Source organism: Etheostoma spectabile, chromosome 7 (assembly GCF_008692095.1).
Source record: "Etheostoma spectabile isolate EspeVRDwgs_2016 chromosome 7, UIUC_Espe_1.0, whole genome shotgun sequence".
NCBI classification, from domain to species: Eukaryota; Metazoa; Chordata; class Actinopteri; order Perciformes; family Percidae; genus Etheostoma; species Etheostoma spectabile.
Genome location: NC_045739.1, coordinates 28666223 through 28690626, shown reverse-complemented (window position 1 = coordinate 28690626; position 24404 = coordinate 28666223). Strand labels below are relative to the sequence as shown.

At 40.0% G+C, this 24404-nt stretch overlaps 1 protein-coding gene across 1 annotated transcript; it reads right to left on the bottom strand.

Moving 5' to 3' along the window:
* On the bottom strand, positions 1-20697 carry kdm5bb (lysine demethylase 5Bb). Its single transcript, XM_032520037.1, has 27 exons — positions 20307-20697; positions 18780-18857; positions 18267-18389; positions 17582-17752; positions 14676-14831; positions 14417-14507; positions 13943-14061; positions 13521-13679; positions 12889-13008; positions 12638-12796; positions 10600-10781; positions 10306-10468; positions 10083-10202; positions 9423-9617; positions 8889-9070; positions 8642-8766; positions 7191-7341; positions 6937-7051; positions 6026-6381; positions 5087-5225; positions 4811-4990; positions 3572-3733; positions 2981-3457; positions 2799-2883; positions 2503-2711; positions 2159-2416; positions 1-964 (listed from the first exon to the last, which is right to left on the bottom strand). The coding sequence occupies exons 1-27, from the start codon at positions 20457-20459 to the stop codon at positions 827-829; spliced, it is 4566 nt and encodes a 1521-aa protein (XP_032375928.1). The 5' UTR covers positions 20460-20697; the 3' UTR covers positions 1-826.
* Between the last annotated feature and the right edge of the window lie 3707 nt (positions 20698-24404).

Sequence of the window (24404 nt, the reverse complement as noted above, 5' to 3'; positions counted from 1 at the left end):
TAGAACAAAAGGGCTTTATTCCACAATATAAACTTGTAACATCTTCCGCTTCTGCTACCCCCCCCCCCCCCCCCCCATAGTATCCTATGCTGGGTTACATGCTGTGGTGGGAATATGTCAGCAGCGCTACGTTGCCACTCCACAGATGTAATCCATCCATCCATCTGCGCTGTACATCACACCATCGCTAAAGCCCCAACACAACTCAGCGGAGATCAAGCCATTGAAGTCGATTCAGACAAAAATTATTGCTCACATAAATAAACCTATTCTCCAAAAAGGTGGGAATAATTATATGAAGATGCATTTACTAAACACTGGATAAAAAAAAAAAAAAAAAAAAAGAATCGTAATAATCATTTGGGGGGGGGGGGGGGGGTGAAAACCGTGACTTCGGTCGCCTTAGCTCTGGTTTAACATGCAAGGAGGTTCCAGAGAAGATAATATTAACCCTTGATTAACCCTCTTTACTGTTGTAGAACTCCTTTTGCGCCGATGTAACGGAAACCCATGCAGCACACGTTTTTTTTTTTCCTTTTCATTTAGACAACCACAAACAGTTCATAAGAAGAAAGAAATATATATATAATATATATATATATGTAAAAATACAAAAAAATAACTAAACATTATAGTTCCAGACAACAAGTCAAAGAGGAGATAGCACCGTTTTTACAAAAGGCTCGGACAGACATGACGAAGAGGAGGGCGGGGGGGTGGGGGGGGGGGCAGGATCAATGACACATCCAGACTGGTGGCTCAATAAAACGGACTGATGACGGAGAGATCTCTTCAGCCATCCATCAGATAAATCTCTACATTCTCTTCATTTCCTCATCTGTCCATCGCTCAGTGTACACCTGACACAAACGTAGTCCTCCTTCTCGGCCATCTCGGCCGTGACCCCGACGCAGACTTGGTGGAACCATTGGTTACAGCTGCCGTCACACTGGACCCAATCCACCTGCAGCAAAACACACACACACACACACACACACACAGGTTGTTCTAACCGAGATGGAAAACGATTCCACATTAAAGCTGCATTAACTGATTATCCACCGGGTTGTAAACACTGCCCATATTAACACTTGGAAGTTGATGTGGCGAACTTGTTGCTAATTTACACCTCCAGCAGTTACAGGAGCAACATGATTATTCATTTGGAGTTGTGTTTGTGTCCACCTAAAGAATGTAAATCAGAGAGTCACTGACTTTTAACTTTGGTTTTGGTCTTTATCAACTCCTGACGGAAATATCTGGCTCTTTAGCTGCTAAATGTAATGTAAATGTATGTTTACCAGCTAGTCGCTAACTGCATCTGTCTGCCGTCTGGTGCTGCGCAGGTAGTGTATAGTGCATTATAAAATTAGATATAAATAGTAAAGAGCCAGGAAAAAATGAGCCAGCACACACACTGAAATGCTCCCTATTGCTGAGGGGAACTGCGGAGTTGGGGGCAAATTCTCTGTGGGTGCTTCAATATGAGCGCCACCATTCACATACAAGTAGTCTTGTGATCCATTGTTAACATAAAAATATTGATTATAGCCACATTTCTGACTTGAAGCATTATTAATATGCCCATATGTACTTTGAAACAGGCTTTACTCGCTGTCACCGTTCATTCTGTTCATACTGGCCATTATAAATATCTTCCTATTGTGCTTCAACTGGAAGAGATGACAGACAGAATCCACAGTCCTCTGTGCAAACATATGTTCTTAAATTAAAATGAAGCTGATATGAGGCTTCACCGGTTACTGTTTAACAAATCAGGTGGATATCTTCCAAAGTTACAAAAAAATCCCCTCTTCTTTTTACAATCAACAAGCAAACACTGTCCAAGGAAACAGAGGGAATTTTATACCAAGCACGGTTCAGTTGGTCCTCAGATGCGGCTCTTGAAACATCATTGCGATCCTGACATTTTGTCTTTAAGAACTACCAGCATTGTTTTTTGGATGTTCAGAGCAATTGACCCCAGGTTTTCCTTCACCTGCTGTCTTTTCTGATATGGTGTGTCTACATGTGATAAAGACGCCTGACAGTGACAAAGTCCGATCGCAAAAGTCTTTCTCAGCCGCGTAACTCAATTGTTTTTGTTCTATACTGACATAATAAGAAAAAAAGGTTTGATTATAGAAGTTTTTCTCACCTCATCTCCCTCTGGCAGCTGACACCTCTCTGCCGGACACATGGCCATTTCCTCATCAGACTCCGACTGGGAGAAATCAGAGCGGGGAGAGGACGAGGTCGAGGCCGGCCTCTTTTTATTCATCTTCTGTCTTTTGTGAGAGTGCTTTTTGTCCTTTTTGTCCACCCTGCGCTCTGCATCTAATCCTTCCCTGTCCAGATGCCGCTTTGCTTTCTTTTCTGAGCCAATCGTAGTTTCCCTCACACCAGTGACACCATCCTGAAAATAAAAACAAATTGAAACCGATGCTGGGGCGGGTTTTAGTTTGGATTTGAGTCAATTCATTTGTTGGCAAGAGTTTGTACCTGGTTCATCGGCAGATTGTTTCCCTGAGAGTTAAATGGCATGTGTTTGTCACAGTCGGTGGACTCGTCCTGTGGTGGCGACGTGCATCTGTTTGTGTGCTGGCTGCTGGCTCTGTCCAATAAAACGAGAAAGAGGCTCTGGACCTCTGGCAGACACACCTGCAGCAGGAGTCCCTCCACCATCAGCTCCTCCAGATCCTGACTCAGGCCTGTCACACAGATAAACACCCAGCATGTAAACAATAATCATCTTTATTGAACCATGACTCGGCAGTTTATAATAAGAAGGCACTGACCCTGCAGCGGGATGCACCTCTGCTCGGTGTAGAAGACCGTCTGAGCGTGGCTTGTCCTGTTCCACTCGGGAGTCAAACAAGGAGCCTGAATCAGAAACAATCAAAGCAAAAACTTAACATTTGCACGGGATTCTTTTTCGATTAACTGCGACAAAAAGTGTCACGAGGAGACGAAAAGCGACCTGAGTGTTGTTGTGAGCGTCGTGGCTGCTTGACGCCCAGCGGGTTAAGGTGGGAGGAGTTCCTGGTCTCTCTTCCAGTTCTGGGAGGTTACAAGACTGCTGTGCTCGGTGCTGCCAGTTAACTGTCCTCTCGACCAGATAGTGCAGGGCGTCGCCCTCCGGCAGGCGCACCCCAATGCGCCGCAGAGATGACAGCAGAGAGACCGCTTTGTTCAAGGGGGGCTTTTCTGATCGCTGGCACTGCGGACAGAGCCATGGCTGTGTTTCGCAGGAGTCCGACGGGTCTCGGACGCACACGCTGTGGAAAGCATTCCTGCAGAGTTCACACTGTAACATCGCACCCATGGGCGCCTTCTGACAGACACACACCTTCAGGTCCATGCAGTCGGCCGTGGGAAGGAGCTTTGACTCATTTGCTGCCCTGAGATTAGAGAAAGCCTCCATCTCCCTCAACCGCAGCTCCTCCAGGGTTGCCATCTGGTGAAGAAAATACAGACTGGGTCAGAACATCTCCTGATAGTAGGAGGCTGTCGATCCCATCGACTACCAAGGTCTCTTACAGATTTCTCTTTGTAGGGAAACAACACTTACTGCAGAGGTAGAGTCCCTGGTCTCTGAAAGAGCGGTTTCCACATCACTGAGAGTGTTAAGCCTTGGTGTTTTCTTTTTGTTACTTTTTGGCGATTCTTTCCCTTTCTTGGCCTTCCTTTTTGGAGAACCTACATTTTCAACTTCACATCTCGGACACAGGACCTGTGAAGTACAATGTTACAGTCAGGTTGTGCTCTTTTTTTTTTTTTTCTGCTCCGGAGCAGCTCACATCTCTAAAGTATGAAATTCCCTTTTAAATGTGTATGGATGCCTGTATTTACTCGCAATAGGACTTAAAATCAATATTTAATGATACCTTTAATTTGTTACTGACTTTGTCTAAACACATATACAGCAAAAGAGACGGGGAGAGAAAGAAGGACAAAAGTGAGAGAGAGAAGGAGACAGACAGTCTATTTAACCTCCATTATGTCCTCTCCTGCTCTTTGTGATGATAAATATTTTGTTTTGATATATGCAGGACTCGTGATTCGGGCCCTGAGCAGACAGAGTGCTTCTTAGCTGCCGCAGCTTTCTGTCCCATCTTTCAATGAGAGTAAAGCTTTTTGCTCGCTGCCTTTGCGTTGCCGAGTGCTTCTAGTTTTTGCAGGAGCACCCTGAACGCCTCATGTTGAAAATCTTTAACTCGGAGCAGAAAAGCGGCCAACGTCATTTGTGTTTTTTCCCCATGGTCCAATCAGATTAGGTTAGAGGCAAGTCTTCTGTGGTGGGGACGGTGGTTCCATAGCAGTATTTTAAAGAAAAAGAAGAAGAAAAAAAAAAAGACACAGCAAGCTACACTTTATTTAAATTGTAGGCTGCCTCAAGTTTTGCAACTTACGAAAAGCACTATCTCGTTAGCTCTCTTTTACATATTAACATACTTATTCTGTTTCTGTTGTTGACATGGGAAGAAAATGATATTTATTTCTGGCTCAGATTTATTATGTGTTAAGCAGGCTGTCCTTCTCAAGCTGCTGCACTGCGGATTGCTGACATTGACATTTAAAAAGGAGTAATCACTAAGAAAGTTAAGTTGTCTTTTTAAATTACAGCCATGAAGCGACCGTTACTACATCTAAATCTGCCGCAAATGTGTATGCAATAAAACTACATTAGAAATGTTGCAGCTAAAGAACATTTTCGGTGGATGGAGAAAAAAATAAATAGGAGCCGTAACGAAATTGGGTCAAGTGGACATGAGGAGTTGGTGAGATGATGGGCTTATTATTATTTTACCTCCAGTAAGGTAAGGGTTGAGTCTCTCTGAAGGAAAGTTGTAGCAGCAGATTCTTTCCACTCTTGCACTTCTACCATTAAAGACTCCAGCCTGTCTAGAGGCTCCAGGTGGACTTGAATGGCTTGTCCTCTTAGCACTATGTCAGAGAGGCTGTCAATCATCGGTGTGCAACCACTGGCCTGAAAAAAAAAGGTTCTTGTGTTACAATAATAATAATAATTAACTTATGTATACCAATTGACTTCCCCTCCACAAAGTCATGAAAATGTCCTAACCTGAAGCTCCTCAGCGTCTTGGAGCCACTCTCGGGCTTTTCTGATGGTGTCTTTGAGGAGGAGACAGTTTGAGAGGTAAGCGGGGATGCCGGACGCCTTCTCAGCAGCAGCACTAAGGGTCTCTATGGAGTGTGGTGGTCTGAAAGGCAGTAAAACACAAATGAAGAACTGTAGGTAAAAGACTTGCATCCCCTCCAAGTTAATAACTCACTAGAACAAGAACGGTCATGGCATTTTCTTCCAACATATTCACAAGAAGCTTTCTGAAATTATTTTTCCAACCAGCACTTTCAAAATGTTCAGAATACCCTGTACGCACTGTTTTGACAGGACTTTTAAAACCAAGACTCTCGAGATGGAATATAAATGAAGTCATGAGAAGTGTCAAACATCTTGGGCAAAACGCTAGAAAATATGATTATAAGCAATACTTTTAATAATGTGAAACCCAAAATTCAAAGCTGCAGTAAATTAAGCACGGTGAGGAAACATAACGCCTTTTGAAAAATGTAGAAATTTAAGCCCCGACTCAAAATTAGTTTTGCTGATAATGGAGAGGAAAAAGATGCACATTCTTGACAGCCATGCCATTAAAGCCTTTGAAAAGCACTTGTGACAGTTAAAACTGAACAGCACTGAGTACCAATGGAATGAGGGCAGAACTAAATGTGATGCTCACTTTTTGTTGGTCTTGTTGAATATTCTAGCGGCAGCATTTTGCTCTAGCTGTAATTAAAATGAAGCAAAATCAGGAGCACTGATGTAATATTACATTGTTCACGTACAATCAGTGCAAATACCTGGGCAGAAAGTTACAGGTATTAACAGAGCATGACAAGCTATCACAACGTCGTCTTGGTGATGTTTTGGATGGTTTTTTTCCCCACCCTGTGGCTTAGATGCTAACATGTTCATGGATGTGTTCTGTGTGTCCCTCACCTGGCTTTAAGGAGACCGCTGGCCTTGTCCTCCCAATGCTCGGACACAGTCAGCAGCTCCTGCAGGCGTGCCATGGCTTTCTCCACAGAGGGGTGAGGTGCCAGGCCGACTCCCTGGTCGATGAGCCTCCTCATGGTCTCCAGAGTCAGGGTGGCGGGCTGAGCGCTGGCCTGCTGCACCCCCTCCAGCCAGCGGGCCTGCTCCAGCCTCACTCTCAGGCGGGGCAGCTCAGGCAGCTCCACGTCAAAGTCGAAGCTGACGTCTAACAGGCTCTGGATCTCAGCGACGCTGGGAACTTCGTCTGTTAGGACCTTCTCACTGTGCTGCTGGAAGTCTTCGATGCGATTCAAGAGTTCCTAAAGAAGGACATCAATTCAAACATACAGGAAGTTGTAATCAATGCGTTTGCATACTTGTTTTCAAAAGTCACATTTATTATATTGCAGTGCAAACTATGGAGTTGTCTGAAGCTGGGCAGACACTGTACAGATTAAAAAGGATAGGTTCACAATTTCTTGAAACAGGTTTTGCTTGCTGTGATCATTCATGCATTTCATTAAGAGATCCATTCCTGATGTGTTTACAATGTAAGTTATAGGGACAAAATCCACAGACCTTGTTCTGTGCAAATGTTTTTGGAAGTTTATCTTAAGATAATTTAAGGCTTCAGCAAAATCAAGTGAATCACTTCCAAAGTTACGTCTTTCTTTGTACGACATTCCCTCATTCCTTGCCAATATTCAGTGTGAGCAGCCATGTCGTGGCCGGTCAGTTGATCCATATAGTGGGTGCATAAAAGTCGCAGGTTTGTGCAGACTGAAATGCACACCGTGTCTGCCCAGCTTGAATTTAAATTAATGGTATTTTTCTGTGGTAAAATCACTGAGATGCATTTGTCCTCGGCAGCCTACCTTCAACATGGGGGCTTGAGGAAGACTGCAGGAGAGGTTATACAGCTGCCTCACAAATGAACTCAGCTCCTCCACCGTCAGCTGGCTGCACGATTTCCCACTGCCACACTGATACCTGGGAAAGAGTGGCCAATCAGTTGAAGAAATGAACCCCATTAAGGCACTAATACCACTTCCCGGCTTTAGGAAACATATAGAGAAATGTGATGACAGTTAATCTATAAATCTGATGTAGTAGAGTGTATTAACGTTACCTGGTCTGCCTCTTGCCATTCAACAGCTGCTGTGCCACCGAGGAGCACTTCTCTGCATCTTGTGTGACCAGACGTAGTCGACGCAGCAGGTCGTTGTCAGGGAACAGCTTGGACTCTGATTGGGCGAGAAGGGAGCGAAAGACTGGCAGGCCTGAGGAGAGAACACCTGGTTCATCACATTCTGACACATAAGACAACATTCACAGTTGAAATGACATAAACACCACACATTGCCTTAAATAACATCGTCTCGACTTCTTTTTTCATCATTTTTGACCACAGTGATTGTGTTTTGTAACATTTTCTTTAACAAGGACCATACCAGTGGTTTCAGCACAGTAAATCCTTTGTGCCTATAATTACATTACTGACAACAATTTCCCAGTTGTGGCATTGTCATTTTAAAATGCCTTTTTTCCTGCCTTCCAGGTGTCAGCTCATTATAATACACAGAACTAATATACGTATATCAAAATTAACTCGCCGATACTTACTCAACATAGCTAACAACACATTATAATGAAACACTAGTCTGCACTGGTTTATGTCAAACTATTTTTGAGTTGTTATAGTGTTAAATTAGCATAGGGATTTGTGAATCTTTCCTGGTGGTGCATTCACAGAACTTTGGCATTCAGCTGCCACACTGCATTGCATTCATCAGCTATGATGTTCGGAACACAAATAATCAGACATTAAAGTTAGGAAATCTTGTCATAAATTTCCCAGATAGTTGTATTAAATGGTCTATGAAAATGATTTTGCTGACTTTAGGACTTGTAAGTTTAAGCGGAAAACAGTTTTAGCTACGGCACATGAACGCACCATTCCTGTACGTTGAACTCAGATCATCAGGACTGGATGACCCGCAATGACGTAACATAAAGTTGTGATGCTTTCACAAGAAAATGTCAGACAGTGAATATCATGATTAGAACTACCGATGAGAAGAGGATTACAATTTCTACAGACTGTGGTACCGGATCAGTTTGAGGATACTGTGGAGGAAATGGTGCTGAGGCGAGCAGAGTGAGACAGGGATCATTGGATCAAGTAGAACACCTGCCTCTGCAACCAACAGATGGCAAATTATGCAATCTACAACAAGTGTTTTTTGTGCCATTACTGGGACATTTCAAAATTGTTGTCAACTTAGAGCAAGGCAGTGGACAAACCTACACGTATGACTATATCTAGGTGTTTGGCTTTATGAATTATTTCCATTTAAACATCATCTTAAAAATCTCATCATCAAATTATGACAAAAACTTAGATTTCTGTACAGAAACTGATCCAGTTTCCTTTTGACTTGTAGGCTACGGACAGTTTTCTATCACAGGCTTTCTGTCAGTCCTGTTATGGAAATATAATCTACAGATAGGCTGCTGCTTCACAAAATCACTGGTGTGGTCCTTTAAGGCTTTGTGTTCTCATTTTCTCTTGCTGCTTACCTTTCTTCTTTTCCAGTTTAGCCTCAAGAGTCTCTGTCACGAGGGAGGCCCATTCATCATACAGTTCAGCTCGCTGCTTCACAGCAATCATCATGGGGAACAGCTCATCCAGTGTGTATCTGTAACTGCGGGAGAAAACAGAATTAATGAGGTACAGGTAATAATAAGACACACAGATAACAGGCAACTCTGATCTCTTTGTACAAAGCATGTTAACTGCTGCAGCATCAGCTCCAGAGGGACTAACTTCAGTGTGTAGTTGGTGGTGGGGCAGGAGCACAGGTCGTGGATGTGGTGCAGACACACCAGTACTCCTGGGCTGCAGGGACAGGTGATGGCAGACAGGTAGCAGGTGGTCCTGCACCTGGCACACTGCCGCTCGTCATCCTGGAGGTGATCGTATTTTGCCTCCTTCTGATGAAACACCCCCTGCAGGTGTGAGACAACAACAAAAGTGTTGAAGGCTAATGTGCTTAGGGTTTCGGCAGGGATCAGCAGAGGCAGGGATATATAGACCAGAATGGGGAAAATCCCATGCATCCCCCCCCCCCCGGGAAAAAAATAAATAAATCGCACCCTGGATCGAATTATTTTTAGATATTTTTTGCGCATTTTTAGGCCTTTATTCGACAGGACTGGAGTCGAACCCCTGCCTGCTGCGTCAAGGAGTAAACCTCTATATATGGGCGCCCGCTCTACCAACTGAGATATCCGGACAACCGCACACTGGGTGTATTGAAAAAATAAAAAAATAAAAATAAAAACTAGAAGACTATCTTACCATTTTCTTAACTTTCTCTCTCTGAGTCTGCTCTTCTCGGATCATCGCGACCATGTCCTTGTGGACAGCTGACGCCAAAACCACATCGAGCGTTTTGGCTTTCGTGGCCATGTTGCACACCATCTCATCATGGGAGAACACATTGTACCGATGCAGCATACGATAGTGGTCAACGCACTGCCGGCCAAGAGGCATCTGGTGATAGAGAGAAGAAAGAAATGGGTTGTTATGCCTTAATCACATGAGATTTAAAGAAATTTAATCTGCCACAATAATTGATTGTTCCTTTAAAAAATAATAGTCTTAACAAAAATGGCAACGTTTCAGTGGTTTCAGCTTCTGTTCTCTCATGTGTCTGTTGGACAAAACAGGATGCGTGTCTAAGTCACTACTTGGTCTGCAAACGGACATTTTACAGGCCAAATATTTAATGGAAAAAAATGCATTTGTAACACCTTAAGTCACTTTATGAAAACTACTGAATACTGGAGCTATTCTAAATACTGATGCATTAACCTATAACACAAACTCCCACCATGTGTGTTGGTTGGAAACCACTTATGAGCTTTTATTTTGTATGTCTAATACTGTTGTAAAATTATTCCCCATTAAAATGAAAGAATACTTGTCGTCCATCACAAGGTATAAAGTGATGCATACCCAGTCAACAGTGCAGAAGTTGACCGCCTCAGCGAAGTTGAAGCCCTGATTGAAGCCACTGTGGTAGGCTCTGGGAAACGTGATGACAAACTCGCCAGCGCACTGGTTTGTTCTGTAAATCTGAAGGACAGCAGAGACAAAAGCAGAGGATTTATGTTCCTGTTAGAAAGAGCAGCTTGTACTTGTGCATTACTGCAGACTCTAGATGCCAAAGAACACGTACTGGGACTCCGTGGGCCATCAGGGTGTTGGGGTTCATGATGGTGACCAGCTGGTGAAGCAGGTCAGGCTGAGACTCAAACAGCTCCGGGGCCAGTTTCCTCATCACCTCCTCCAGCTGTTCTGCTGCAAAACCAGGAGCTCCGTACCAGGTTTTTGGTTCCCCCCTGGTAGTGAATAAGATAAACATAAAACTTAGCATGAAAGGAAACTAAAATAAAGCCCAGACCTGACCATTTGCTTTCACAAGCCACCATGTATAACCTCTTTGCTCTCATCAAGAAAAGCCCTTAAGTACCAGTGCAGGTAGTTGATGGAGTAGCTCCAGTGATCCTCAATGTGCCAGCAGAAGGAGGAGAAGCACATGCCGACATAAAGCCATGGCAGCGTCATCCCACAGATGTCAGCTGTCACATGAGTCAGTACAGAAGGGTTCATCATCGCCAGGTTGTTGAGGTTCCAGCCACACTCAAGGTATTTCTACAAGACAGATGACATACAGAGTTTAATGTCGCAGGAATGTACTGTTCATAACGCTTCATTTTACATTAGGCTGTGCTATCTGATACGACTGCCACACATGATTTCTGCAAGTAATAATAATAATAATAATAATAATAATAATAATACCACATGTAATACTAATTATTCCATTTCTTGATTATACAGGCCAAAGTATGATCAAAGTATGTTGGAAAAACAAGTAGGCCTTAAATTATTTATCATCTTATCACTTTAGTATAGTTTAATAGTTTATTTGAACATAAAAAAACAAAAAAACAACAACATTAAAATAAAAGATTTATATACATGCATTCCTGCATACATATATATAATTAAAATGACAGATAAATAAGGTCATGTACTTATTAGCACAGTCTTCCAAAATTGAAAGTCATTCAAACGGAACAAAAATTTTCCATGTTCAAAAGGAGTAGGAAGAAGTTGGTAAACAACTTATCAAGTCCGACCCCCTTTCTCTACTTTTATCCTTTAGTAAATCTTATTCTTCAGTTATTTACACATTATTATTTACACATCATAGACACAGATGCATACATACACAAGCACTTATAAACCCTTTTTTTTCTCTTCTTTTCTTCTACACCATCTATCTATAGCAGATTACATAACACAGCCATACTAGACTTAGTATATAGACATGTTAGTATGTAGATATATTAGCAAATGGACATACCAGTATATAGACATATCGGTATATAAATATATTAGTATATAGACATACCAGCATATAAATGCCAAGAAACCATACAGTCTTTCTACAATACTATCACTTTAAATCCTTTTTGTATCCCTTTAATATATTAATTTTAAATAATCTCTTGAAATTGCTCATTGTTATAGATGATTTCATCTCTTCACTGCAGCTGTTCCATAAAGTAACTCCTTTAGTTGTGATGCAATGATATTTAAAATTTGTTCTTATAGGTTTCGTTTTATATGCACATATTCCTCTTAAATGATGTTCGCTCTCTCTTATTTGGAACATCCCTTGGACACTGTTCGACAGCTGATGATTATTTATTTTGTACATAATTTGTGCAGTTTTAAAGTCAACAATATCTCTGAATTTTAGTGCTTTTAATTTATTAAACAGTGGATTAGTTGGTGCTCTATGAGTGGTTTTATTTACAATTCTTAAGGCTCTCTTTTGAAGAATGAATATAGGTTCAGTGTTGGTTTTGTAAGTGTTTCCCCATATCTCCAAACAATAAGTAATGTATGGAAGTATGAAGGAACAATACAGCATATATAATGAGCGTTGCTTTAATAAATAATTGGTTTTATACAGTGTAGCAATTGATTTAGATATTTTACCATTAATATAGCGTATATGTGGCTTCCGACATAATTTTTCGTCGATTATGACGCCCAGAAATTTAAGTTATTTTACTCTTTCAATTTCAATATCATTTATCATAAGATTTTTGTATAAAGTTGTGTCACAATTACCAAAAATTCTAAATTTAGTTTTACTTAAGTTTAGTGTTAAGTTTAGTTTATTAGCATCAAACCAGCTCTTCATCTTTAGCTTCCAGCTTCCAGGCTGCTGTAGCTAGCAGTAATGACAGTGTTTGCTACCGGTCTGATTGTGATGATTGAAACCCCGCTAAAAAAGGGTTATAAGGTCTCCTGACAGCCCGCAATTGGATACATAAACATTATTACACCCGACAGTGTTCAAAACTTAAATTTAAGACTTTTCAATATGAAGAAACTGAAGTCAATGCTTTTTAAAACCCTTATACCCTGGACATGTTTTTATTCCACATATAGAACCTTTGGCTTTAGAGTGGCTTGTTTAAGGGGTTTACCTCATCAGCTGGGGAAACCTTAAATTTCCCATTCGGAATGGGGAATCCGCTCCCAAACTCCTTTGAGGCAATATCTGCTCCGTATTCTACAGTAACGTCCTCTTCGACGGCTCCCACCAAACGCCAGAACTCTTTCTCCACCAGCTCTGTGGGTACCATCTATGATGAACACACGAATAAGACATTCAAATTTATAAAAAATACTCAACAGCAACGGAGACTGATGTCATTCTGAAACTGTTTCTACTTACATGAACTGGCATGTTGAAGTAATCGGATTTGAAAGCATCAGCCATTTGCCCAAATGCACGCAGGGAATAGTCTCTGTATGCTTGTTCAAAGCCGAATGCCTCGTGAGGTTTGCTGCATTCCTGCAGGTACAAAACAAAACAAAAAAACACATTGAACAAAAAAGTTAAATGTGTTTTGGAACCTTTATATGTTCTCTTTTTTCAATGTTATAAATGTTTATATAAACTCCCGTGTGCGGCGGCGGTAGCTCAGTCTATAGGGACTAGAATTGGGGAACGGAAAATGGCAGGTTCATGTCTCGTAGAGACCAAATTATGTTATGAGTGTAGAGTGGTAGTTGGAAGTTTACCTCTTGGGCACTACTGAGGTTCCCTTGAGCCAGGCTGAACCCCTAACTGCTTGGAGCGCATTCTACATGGCATTAATGTCTATGTGTCCAGTGTGTGTCTATTGGGCCCATGTGTGTAAGGTAACAACAACAACAACAACAACAGAGAGTATAAAATAGAATTTCCACACTGAGGGATTCATTTAAACCAATTATAAAGTAAGTGCTTCTTATAGAAGTAGAATGACTACTTAGGTAACTGTGTATGATGTTAAGGAGACTTACTTGGTTGTTTATCCTCACCTGAGCGAGACACTTGGGGCACCTCCAGTCTCCTTTGGGGATGTCGAGTAGTGGAGGGATCAGGCAGAAGGTGTGGTAGCTGTCGTCACAGCCGTCACACAGCAACAGACGTTCTTCATCTCCCCCGCTGCCACACACCAGACACACAACCAGATCCACCTGGACAACAGAATAAAGAGTTTGTCATCCATCCGTTTCAGAGCCACGACGACTGAAAGAAATAGCGTCATTAGTAGCTGCATTAGCCGATGCTACTGTGGCTTCTATGAACAAACTTTAGATAAACTATAACAAAGACAATATGACAGCACGGGTTTAATGTCAAGCGATTACAGCTGAGCTTGGACTTTTGATCAAGAGATTTAATATCTCATGCAGGTACATCTAATCCAAAGGAGGAGATAAAAGACATTTGTACTTACTGGACTTGGAAGAAGAGGGGGGATGATTTTCTTGTACCGTGACTTGGATTTGTCAGCTTCAATTATTGGTTCTTTACTTTCAACTGGTTCCTGTTTCACTGGAATGGGGATCTCTTTTTCTGTAAGACAATAGGAAACATTACAAACACCGTTTCAAAGTGTAGCACTTTAATAAGAACTTCTTCTTCTGTTATTTATAACAGTAAATGTAGCTGTACGTGGATATATGGATATTTTCAGTGTGTAATATCTTCTGTGAAGAACCATTTTATATTATCACATAATTATATTAATAGTTTATAGACCAGCCTCCTCTCATGGGTGCTCACAGGAGGAGTTGAAAAATACACTTCTCTCTGCTTATAACTACACAATATAAGGGATAACACAGATACTTATTACATGACTACATTGCTTATCTGAATGTTAGTTAAGGAGGGTTAAACTGAATAGTAACCATAAACAGAGCCTCACCTGGTTCTTGCTTGACGACAAAAGAACCCATCCTCCGCCTCAGGTTTGGCTTGTTGTCGCCGGGCTCTGGTTCAGTCTTCACACAAATGGCCTACAGAACAAGTGACTTGAGTTAAACTGCAGCCATCTTCTACATTGCACTACTAAAATTGTGATGTGGATTTATGAGAAGAATAATGAGGAATAATAACGAGTGTCCTGCTGCTTGTTTCAGGACAGTTTTGGTCAGAGGTTTGTAGCTCTCTTCAACAGCACCCACCTCACACTTGATGCGCTTGGCTCTGCGAGCAGTGGGGCCGAGGTCGGGCGTCTGGCCAGTCGGCCTCTGAGCCTGGTCCTGCACCTTGGGCTCCTTGGCGTCCATGCTCTCTGTGCTTTTGGTGCTCTCCACTGGCTGGACTGGCTTTTGAACACACTGACGGAAATAGTATGCCAGTTAAAACCACAACTTCTATTACAGAAGGATGTGTGTGTGTGCCTAACTAGAAATACCTGTATGTTGACATGCAGCATTCACTCAGATATGAATGGAATACTAGATAATGCTTTTAATATGACTACACAAACATAGACAGAATAGATTGAAGTGTCTAAGACAGGAAGTGTGAGTACCACAGCCTGCATTTTAAAGGGATATCTTTGAATAATAATTAACACTTTGGTTTACCAGTGGAAATAAATACTAGGAAGTATCAGCAGTTACCAAATGTGGTTGAAAGACTGGAACATAATTTATCAAAGACAATATTCTGTATTGAAATATGTCCAACCTAAACAGCCAAAGAACAAACAGGCCATGAGGATGTGGCTAGTTACAGTTTGCTAACCCAAACGGGAGCACAGTAACTCAAGAGGAACATGCCGAAACAGAAGACAAAAGACAGATTGGAGGTTAAAGTGTATATGTTACAAATATCAGACTTTCAAGAAGCTGCCTGTGACTTGCCAGTTTAATTAATTACAGAAGCACTTAAAGTATTTTATCATGAAAGAGGGCCTTTATATAAAACTGAGCTGTCATGCAGTAGAATGGCCAGAGAAAACAGAGAAAAAAAGGCTGTGTTATTCTGTTTCGCTCAAATGGTAAAATATGTTTCTGAAAACATTTGAGGCGAGAAATAGGCAAGGCAGGAACATAATCTTGGTTTATATTTGAATCGAGATTAAGATTATGTATAGTGTCAAATCACAACAGAAGGTATCTCAGGACACTTTAAAGATAGAGTAGGTCTAGACCCCACCCTATGATTTACAGAGACCTAACTATTCCCCCCCAAGAGAAATTATTTTGTCCGACAGTGGCGAGGAAAACCTTGATTCAGGCCATGGCTCTTGGTGAGCAGCCTTCTGATCTTTCTTTTGATTAGCGGCATAGTATTACAGTTTATTCAGTATCTGTTGTCGCAATACTAGAAATACAGTAACAGCCGTAGAACCAGCAGAAAAACGCTGATATGATAAACCAACCTGGGCACCCGTAAGATGGAGGAACATAGTTCCTTTACACATAGTACCAACATTATCATGATACCACGTTGGTTGAATATTAAGCGAAGTATCTCTTTTAGAATGACAGAGGTAAAGAGAGAATTTACTACAATATTTGAGCAGATAAATAATTGATGACTGCTGCCTACAAGAATTGTATTTTACATTTGTTCCAAGATACTTTATAAGTGTAGATTAACTAGAAGGGGCGACGGTCACTTGTTTGAGGCGATCATTTTGCTGTGAAACCAGCTAATCACTGTTTTAATTACAGTGGTGCTCAAAAGTTTACATACACATGCTTAAGTTGACTAAAAAGAGGAATAAAAAAATCATGTTTTGGAAATTTATTTTAATACCTAAATTAAAAAATGAGGTAAAATCCAACCTTTAAGGACACAAATTTTCTTTGTGAATGAATAACATATTGTAAATAAATAATGTTCTTATTTAAAATACAGGGGTCATAAGTATACATACCCCTATGTTAAATTCCATAGAGGCAGGCAGATTTTATTATAAAGGCCAGTTATTTCCTGGATTCAGGATATTATGCATCCTGATAAAGTTCCCTTGGCCTTTAGAATTAAAATAGCCCCACATCATCACATACTCTTCACCATGCTTAGAGATAGGCATGGTTTTATTTCAGTTAGACTAATACCTGTGTTGATTTGCATTGAGAGATGATTTTATAGAAAGTATCCCATGCCTATCTCTAAGCATGGTGAAGAGATATGTGAGGATGTGGGGCTATTTTAATTCTAAAGGCCAAGGGAACTTTATCAGGATGCATAATATCCTGAATCCAGGAAATAACTGGCCTTTAATAATAAAAATCTCCCTGCCTCTATGGGAATTTAACATAGGGGTATGTATACTTATGACCCCTGTATTTTAAATAAGAACATTTATTTATTTACAATACGTTATTCATTCACAAAGAAAATTGGTGTCCTTAAAGGTTGGATTTACCTCATTTTTAATTTAGGTATTAAAATAAATTTCCAAAACATGATTTTTTTATTCCTCTTTTTAGTCAACTTAAGCATGTGTATGTAAACTTTTGAGCACCACTGTAGGATACGGTTAATAATACAATGCCTGCAAATATTACCACAATAACCTAAACACACAGCATACTGTCCAGCCACACAAACAATTTAGAGTGCGCTGTCCGAGAGGTCACAGAGTACCAATCTAAGCTCTGGAATATTTGGGTGCAAAAGCTATTAAAAGGACATGACACCATTTTGTAAATTCACATTCAGTATATCTTAGTCAGACCACAGATTTAACTTCTCCAAAGTCAAATACTATACATTTTTTTTATCTCTAACTAAAATAAGACATAGCATAAATATGACATGCGTATCCTAAAAATGCATTCATTTCCATTCGTCTTCATGATCTTTATCCATATTCCTCAAAGTCTTTGATAGAAAAGGTTTCTTCTTGTTCGAAGTGAAACGCAAATGTTTACATATAGCTACCGGATGTGTAATTCAGCTCTGACTGTAACATTAATTAATTGGTAGTAATAAAAAGGTATGGATAAGCATTATTAGGGCTTCGTTTACAGATGAGCCACACACTGTTGTATGCATGACAGCTTCTCTTTGTTAATATCATCAGGAACAAGATATGCTGTCATAATGATACATGGGTCCAACTCACCAGCAGGTTTGCTCCACTCTGAAACAGATTGTACGGATAGAGGATTTTTTCATAATGCCCTCGCAGGTGTGAGCCGACTGCTTTGCCAGGGGTAAAACCCATGTGTATTGCAATCTTGGTCCATCGTCTGTCCTGACAGACAATGTCAAATCCACCCTCATCTGCTACCAGCTGAAACAACAGTGAGTAACATAAGTGGTACAAGTTGTTTAATTGCATTTTGAAAAAAAAAGAAAAGTGTATATGTATATATTATATTATAATAATAACACACCACACACACACACTATGTATATATTATATATATAATCATACACAACACACACACACACACACACACACACAACAAATAGAACACAGACACACAACACACAACAACACACCACACACACACACACACACACACACAACACACACACACACACACACACACACACCACACACACATATATATATACATGCACACACACACACATACATATATATATACATACACACACACATGCATACATACACATATACACACATATAATATATATGTATGGTATGTATGATTGTGGTGGGTATGTATGTATGTTGTTTTGTGTGTTTTGTGTGTATGTATGTATATTATATTATTTTGTATATATATATATATATATATATATATATAAATATATATGTGCAGTTATGTAAACTTATCCACCTTATTTAGCTTATATAAATCCAAAATCTTCCTCTCCACATGAGGAATCTTCAAGACACATCCCTGCAAATCCCAGAATTTGGCAATCTGGTCCAAGAAGTTGAGCTTGACTCTGGTCTGTGCCTGGGAAAAAAATATAAGAAATGATAACAGTCAGCCACAAATTAATTAAATTCAAGGAAACCAACCGAGACGAGGCTTTCAAGGAAAACCAAGGCAATCAGTGGGTAAAATAACATAGGGGCTAAAAATAATCTGAACAGGCAGAATTTATATCCAAGAACAGGGTTGTGTGTACTATTACATAATGCATAAATAAATGCACTTTCACATTTTTATTTTTTTTTAAGTTTGGATAGTTTTTGCAATGTATCTATTATTACATGTCTTTGTTATTATCAGTGTAGCCTGCAAAAGCGGAGTAATTTTTTATTTTTTTTATTTTAGAGTGCAGACACACAAACACAGATGTGGTTAAATAATCACTGGTATAATCTGACTAACAAAACCCACCTCCAGTTCATTGAGCCTCTGGATCCGAGGAACAAAGTGAAGTCTGTCCACATCACAAGCAAACGGAGGTTGCCAACCCTAAAAGCAACAAAAATACACACAATGGCACATGAAGGTCATTATAACATACAGCCTAGATATTTATGTAGAAGACAAATTTTCTTTCTTGCATTGATAAGTTATATTGGTAAGTCTGTTGCTCCTTTGAAGACGCGCACCCCTTGTGACAATTGTTATCAAAGCATGGACCCAAATTTAGGTATGTCCGTATTTTTTACCTATGGTAACTTAAATAAAATTTTAATAAGGCCGATAAAAGAGGCACATTTTTACATGGTTGCAGGTATTTAAACTGATGTTAGAATCAAGTTTTGACAGAAAAACAAGGCCCGGCTGATACTGAAAGAACACAGTGATCCTTTTACAGTTTATAACTCACAACAGGGATCAATATCCATGTCAATACTAAACACAGCCTTGCATGTATGACAACAATATCCTATCATATAAGTATAAACCCAAGTCCTTGTTTTAAGTCAGTAGCCAACATCCCCCACTGGCACACAAAATGGCCAGATGGAAGACTCACTCACCAGCCCAGCTTACCACAAAGCCAACATGGAGGACAACACCCTACAACACAGGCTCATACATGAACAGTAGCTCATCTTCCAATTAACTTACATTCTAATAACATGCAACACAACTGTAATGCAGTGTAATATGTCGGTTTGAAACACAACTTCAAAAGTCATAACTTGATATTTACCAATAATAGTGGTCTTTTATATTTAAAAAAAACCCTATGCACTTTCTGCCCCATATTGGGGTAATTTCTGTGACACTCAAACCACTAAAGGGGACATTTATTTAACATGACCAATGAAATAAATACTGCTTCAGATATATATTCATTAGAAACTGGCAGTTAATTGAGAAGTGATGGATGGATTAGACTGACTGACCCAACTGCATCATGATGCTCCTCAACAAATAATCCATAATTAACCTTAACTGCGGGGCTGTGGTACATTAAAGGACAGAAGAGAATAACAAGTGCTAACATATATGTTAGTGTTATCATCTTCTTCTACGCAGAAGGAGAACGGCTTCCGCATAGCCACCTATATGTCAATGCCGTGTGCTAAATTATGACAGGTTGGTTGTTGAGCTGTTAGCTAGCCTAGCTAGCCTAGCTAGCTAACTGGCTCAATGAACGGAGCATCGAGACTTTGTTGACACACGATGAACCACGACTATAATCCACTTTGAATACATTCACACATATTTATTGATGTTAACGAGCTTTACATCGACCAAAAAACGCGCCGCTGATATGTGAATATTCATAAATGAGAGCTGGATAGTTGTGAGCAGCACAAAGAATGAACATAGCCGAACGTTAGCTATATCCGCCATGTTGAACAGTCCCTTTAAATCCCAAGCGCTTGGTCCATCTACAGCCGTCTGAACGGTGAACTAATTCAGCATCAGTGTAACGTTTTACCGTTTTTTAATCACACTCACCGGAGGCGGGCGGACTTTGCAGATGCCAGTTTTTTCGGCAATGGGACGGATCTTATTGATGAAGGCATACGGATCTCTAAATTCTTCCCAGCTTGGCTCGAAGACCGGGCACTCCGGAGGAGGCTTGAACTCGTCCGGCCGAGGCTGGCTCATCGTATCGGACCGACCCGCTGCTAGCTCGGACAGCACAGGTCACACAAAGCGTATCGCCGTGTTACGGTGCTCCCGGAGTTGTTCTTTTTTTCTATAATCCCGTTTATTCACCGTCAGACTCGGTGGCAGTCAATCGTCACAAGCACGAGAGAAGGCAGTTTACACACACATACACAGCCTACACATGCACACACACACAAACATAGACTCAAACACACATCCATGCACAGTGAGGAGAATGTTCCAAGGCAGTGAGCACGTCCGCTGAAGAAACTAGACACCACTCAGTTCTTATTGATGCTGGAGTTATATCAGACTTCAAAACGTTTGCTGTTAAATCGACTTCTTAAAAAGCAACTAATGGCTGAATAGGGTTTCTATTTTTTTCAGTGTTGTGGTACAATAAATCGTTGTTTTTATTACGCTTGATTGTATATAAAGACATATTGTCATTGTCATGACATGGGCCTACACATTTTTATTTTTAATCCTCTCATCTAGCCTCAAACTTGAGTAACCACACAATCTAGACTTGGATTGAACCTATTTACTGTTGATTTTATAAGACAGAGCATCCCATATATTTGCAAACAGCATAGATTCTGCTAAAGTCTTAAAATCTGACACTGATACACTGATGGGCTACATTAATTAAAAATAAAAATTTGACCAAAGCTATAGGCCTATTATCCATCTGAATCGGGATATTTGTAACCTAAACCACCATAGCAAAATTACCCCATTATGCAAATTGGCCCACTTCAGAATAATATATGTTTTCAAACTATAATGCATTTGTGTGTGAGAACCACTTTAATGTTGCAGCTGGTAAATGAGGAGCTAGACAAATGTATGCAGGGCTGCTTATTGATATATTGTAGGCTTCATAACCCATGTGTTAATTCATTTTTAAAATAATCTGAATTCATATCAAGTATATATCAGAGACCGTTTAGAACTTTGGTTAGGCCTATATGTAGTGGAGACTTCATTGTGGAGTACATAGTACAATTTTTCTCCCAGAATTATAGTGGAGTAGAAGTATAAAGCAGCATAAGATAGAAATATACATGTGCTCACGGAGGCTACCTCAAAATTGTAGACTACTTAAGAACTGTACTTAAGTAACCTTAATGTACCGTAATCTACTGATATTTAAGGCCTTAAAGATGATACCAATTGAGATGATCAGCGTTTTACACAAACATGCCCATATTTAAAGTAGGGACTACATATAGGCAAATACAGTATGATGTCATGCTCCACAGGCTGCGGCCTAAAATCCTCATCAAGTGTAACGATTCTCGATATTTTCCTCTTTATCACTGCAGTAAAACAGTATATTTTATCTAATTGTGAATACCATCACAAAAAAATCGATCCCTTCGTGTTATTAAGGTACAACCTCTCGTAATCTGTACAACAATTCTCTTCCTGTCTTATGTTTACACTTAACACGCGGATGAATATGTTCAGGTGACACCTTGACGCCCGCCGGGACTTGTTGTTTAAATAGCCAGTCTGTGCAGTTTGATTGGATGTTTTGCAACGTTTAATAGCATCTGCTGCTGCACTTTATTAATGCAATATATAATATATATATATATATTATATATATATATATGCATATATGTACATGCTTGTAAACATATTTCATAACAAGTAAAATTCCTTTGTTACAAATGTTACTAAAGTAAAAGTACATCATTCTTAGCAACAAAATATAAAGGCAAAGTATCAAAGTAAAAGTACTCATTATTATTCTCCTTACTTCTTTTTCACCACTCATTCCAATAAGGAACTATCTTGTCTCTTCTTCTCATCTTCTTCAGCCTTTTGCTCCTGATCCCCTTCATTTTCTCAACCACCTCATGAATACCTCTTTGACAACTGATTGTTTTCTGAACACTCTCAAAGCCGCTAGAGTGAACCCTCTAAAGAAACCCACACCCAGCCCTTAACCCATCTGATATAAAAAAAAACACAGATCTGTGTCTTTTCTATCATTCCTTTTCAAAACACTTGAGCATCATGTATTTCAGTGGTGCAATGAAATCAAGTACATTTACTCAAGTACTGTACTTGAGTACAAATGTTGACGTACTTGTCTTTTCTTTTCCTGCCAGCTTCTACTCTACAACGCTACATTTCAGAGATAAATATTGTACTTTTTACTACACTACATTAATCTGAACTTTAGTTGCTAGTTACTTTACACACTAAAAAATCAGACAGCTGCAGCTGATTCAAAATGCTGCTGCTAGGGTCCTCACTAAGACCAAGAGACTGGATCACATCACTCCAGTTCTGAAGTCTTTACACTGGCTTTCTGTACCTCAAAGAATTAATTTCAAAGTACTTTTGCTAGTTTATAAATCACTAAATGGTTCAGGGCCAAAATACATTTCTGATCTGCTACTACACGATGACCCCCCCCCCCCAGACCTCTCAGGTCATCTGGGACAGGTCTGCTTTCTGTCTCCAGAGTCAGAACTAAACAGGGTGAAGCAGCTTTCAGTTTCTATGCTCCTCATATCTGGAATAAACTCCCAGAAAGCTGCAGATCCGCTGCTACTCTCGGTTCTTTTAAATTAAGGCTGAAGACCTTGCTTTTTATGTTGCCTTTCTTTAAATTATGTTGATTTCTTAAATGTTTAATTTCTTATACTAAACTGTAACTTTTTATTCTTGTGTTTTATCTGTTTTTATTTTTAACAGTTTTTATGTAAAGCACTTTGAATTGCCTTGTTGCTGAAATGTGCTATACAGATAAAGCTGCCTTGCGATTTTAGTTAAGTAAAAGACCCAAATACTTCTTCCATCACAGCTGTCTTCACCCAACTCTCTGCATATCCCCACCAGAACAACCTTCTCAACCCTCACCAGGCTGGATTCAAGGCTGCCCACTAAACCGAGACTGACCTCCTTGCTGTCACAGAGGAACTCCCAACTGTTCAAGCACCTTCCCTCTCTTCTGTTGTCATTGTACTGGACCTGTCAACAACTTTTGACACAGTTCCTTTCCACCCTCCAAGAACTGGGGAATCTCTGGCCCGGCACGCTCCCTGTTCCCATCCTACATTAAAGACCACACCTACAGGCTAACTTGGACAGAATATTTGTCTGAGCCTTGTAGCCTCACTACTGGGGTCCCTCAGGGTTCTGTTGTGGATCCTATCATCTTCTCTCTATACACCAAGTCACTGGACTCTGTTATTCACTCTCATGGCTTCCCCTACCACAGTTATGCAGATGACACACACAACAAATTCTGTCCTTTGCCCAGTCTGAAATACAGGTGGCAGCACAAATTTCTGTGTCTGCAATTTTTGGTCGGTATCTTTGAATGCCCTTATTGAAAGTCACTCTGGATAGAAGCATGAGCTAAATGAATGTTATGCAGTTAAATTCAGAACGGCCCCTGTCAGTGTTATATTGGATCATTAATTGTTGAATCAATATCCAAGCCATAGTTTGTTGTAACTTAGTTGGTCAAAGTGGACCTAAGTTTGACTACTTCATATAATACTGTTGGTTTCCTTCTCCATCTATATTAATGCATCAAATTGTATAAATTATATACAATTTGACATCTAAATGACCAATAATTTCTATGTATAATTACATAAATAAAAAGTAACTAATAACTATAGATGTAACATTAATAGAATTTAGGTATAAAGTAGCATAAAATGCTAAAAGTACCTCACATTTTTTCTCAATTACATACAGCGCTATGATGGTACTATGATGTCCTCTATCAATGCAACATTTACATCAAGGACCATAATGGAAATAAGTCTTGGACTCTTTTTTTGCATTATCCTTGACATTTTGTAAATATGTGTGACCTGGGGTCCTACATCTCACTGTGTCAAATAAACAAAACTTTGTTGTATGTCCTTTGTATTTTTTCCACCGAAAATACTCAGCTTTCAGACTTGC

Coding starts and splice junctions, on each gene's coding strand:
- kdm5bb (XM_032520037.1), bottom strand. CDS start 20,459: ATGAGCCAGCCTCGGCCGGACGAGTTCAAGCCTCCTCCGGAGTGCCCG. Junction 9,618..10,082: donor ACTTCTGCACTGTTGACTGG/GTATGCATCACT, acceptor CTCTATCACCAG/ATGCCTCTTGGCCGGCAGTG. Junction 7,052..7,190: donor AATGGCAAGAGGCAGACCAG/GTAACGTTAATA, acceptor ACTCTTTCCCAG/GTATCAGTGTGGCAGTGGGA.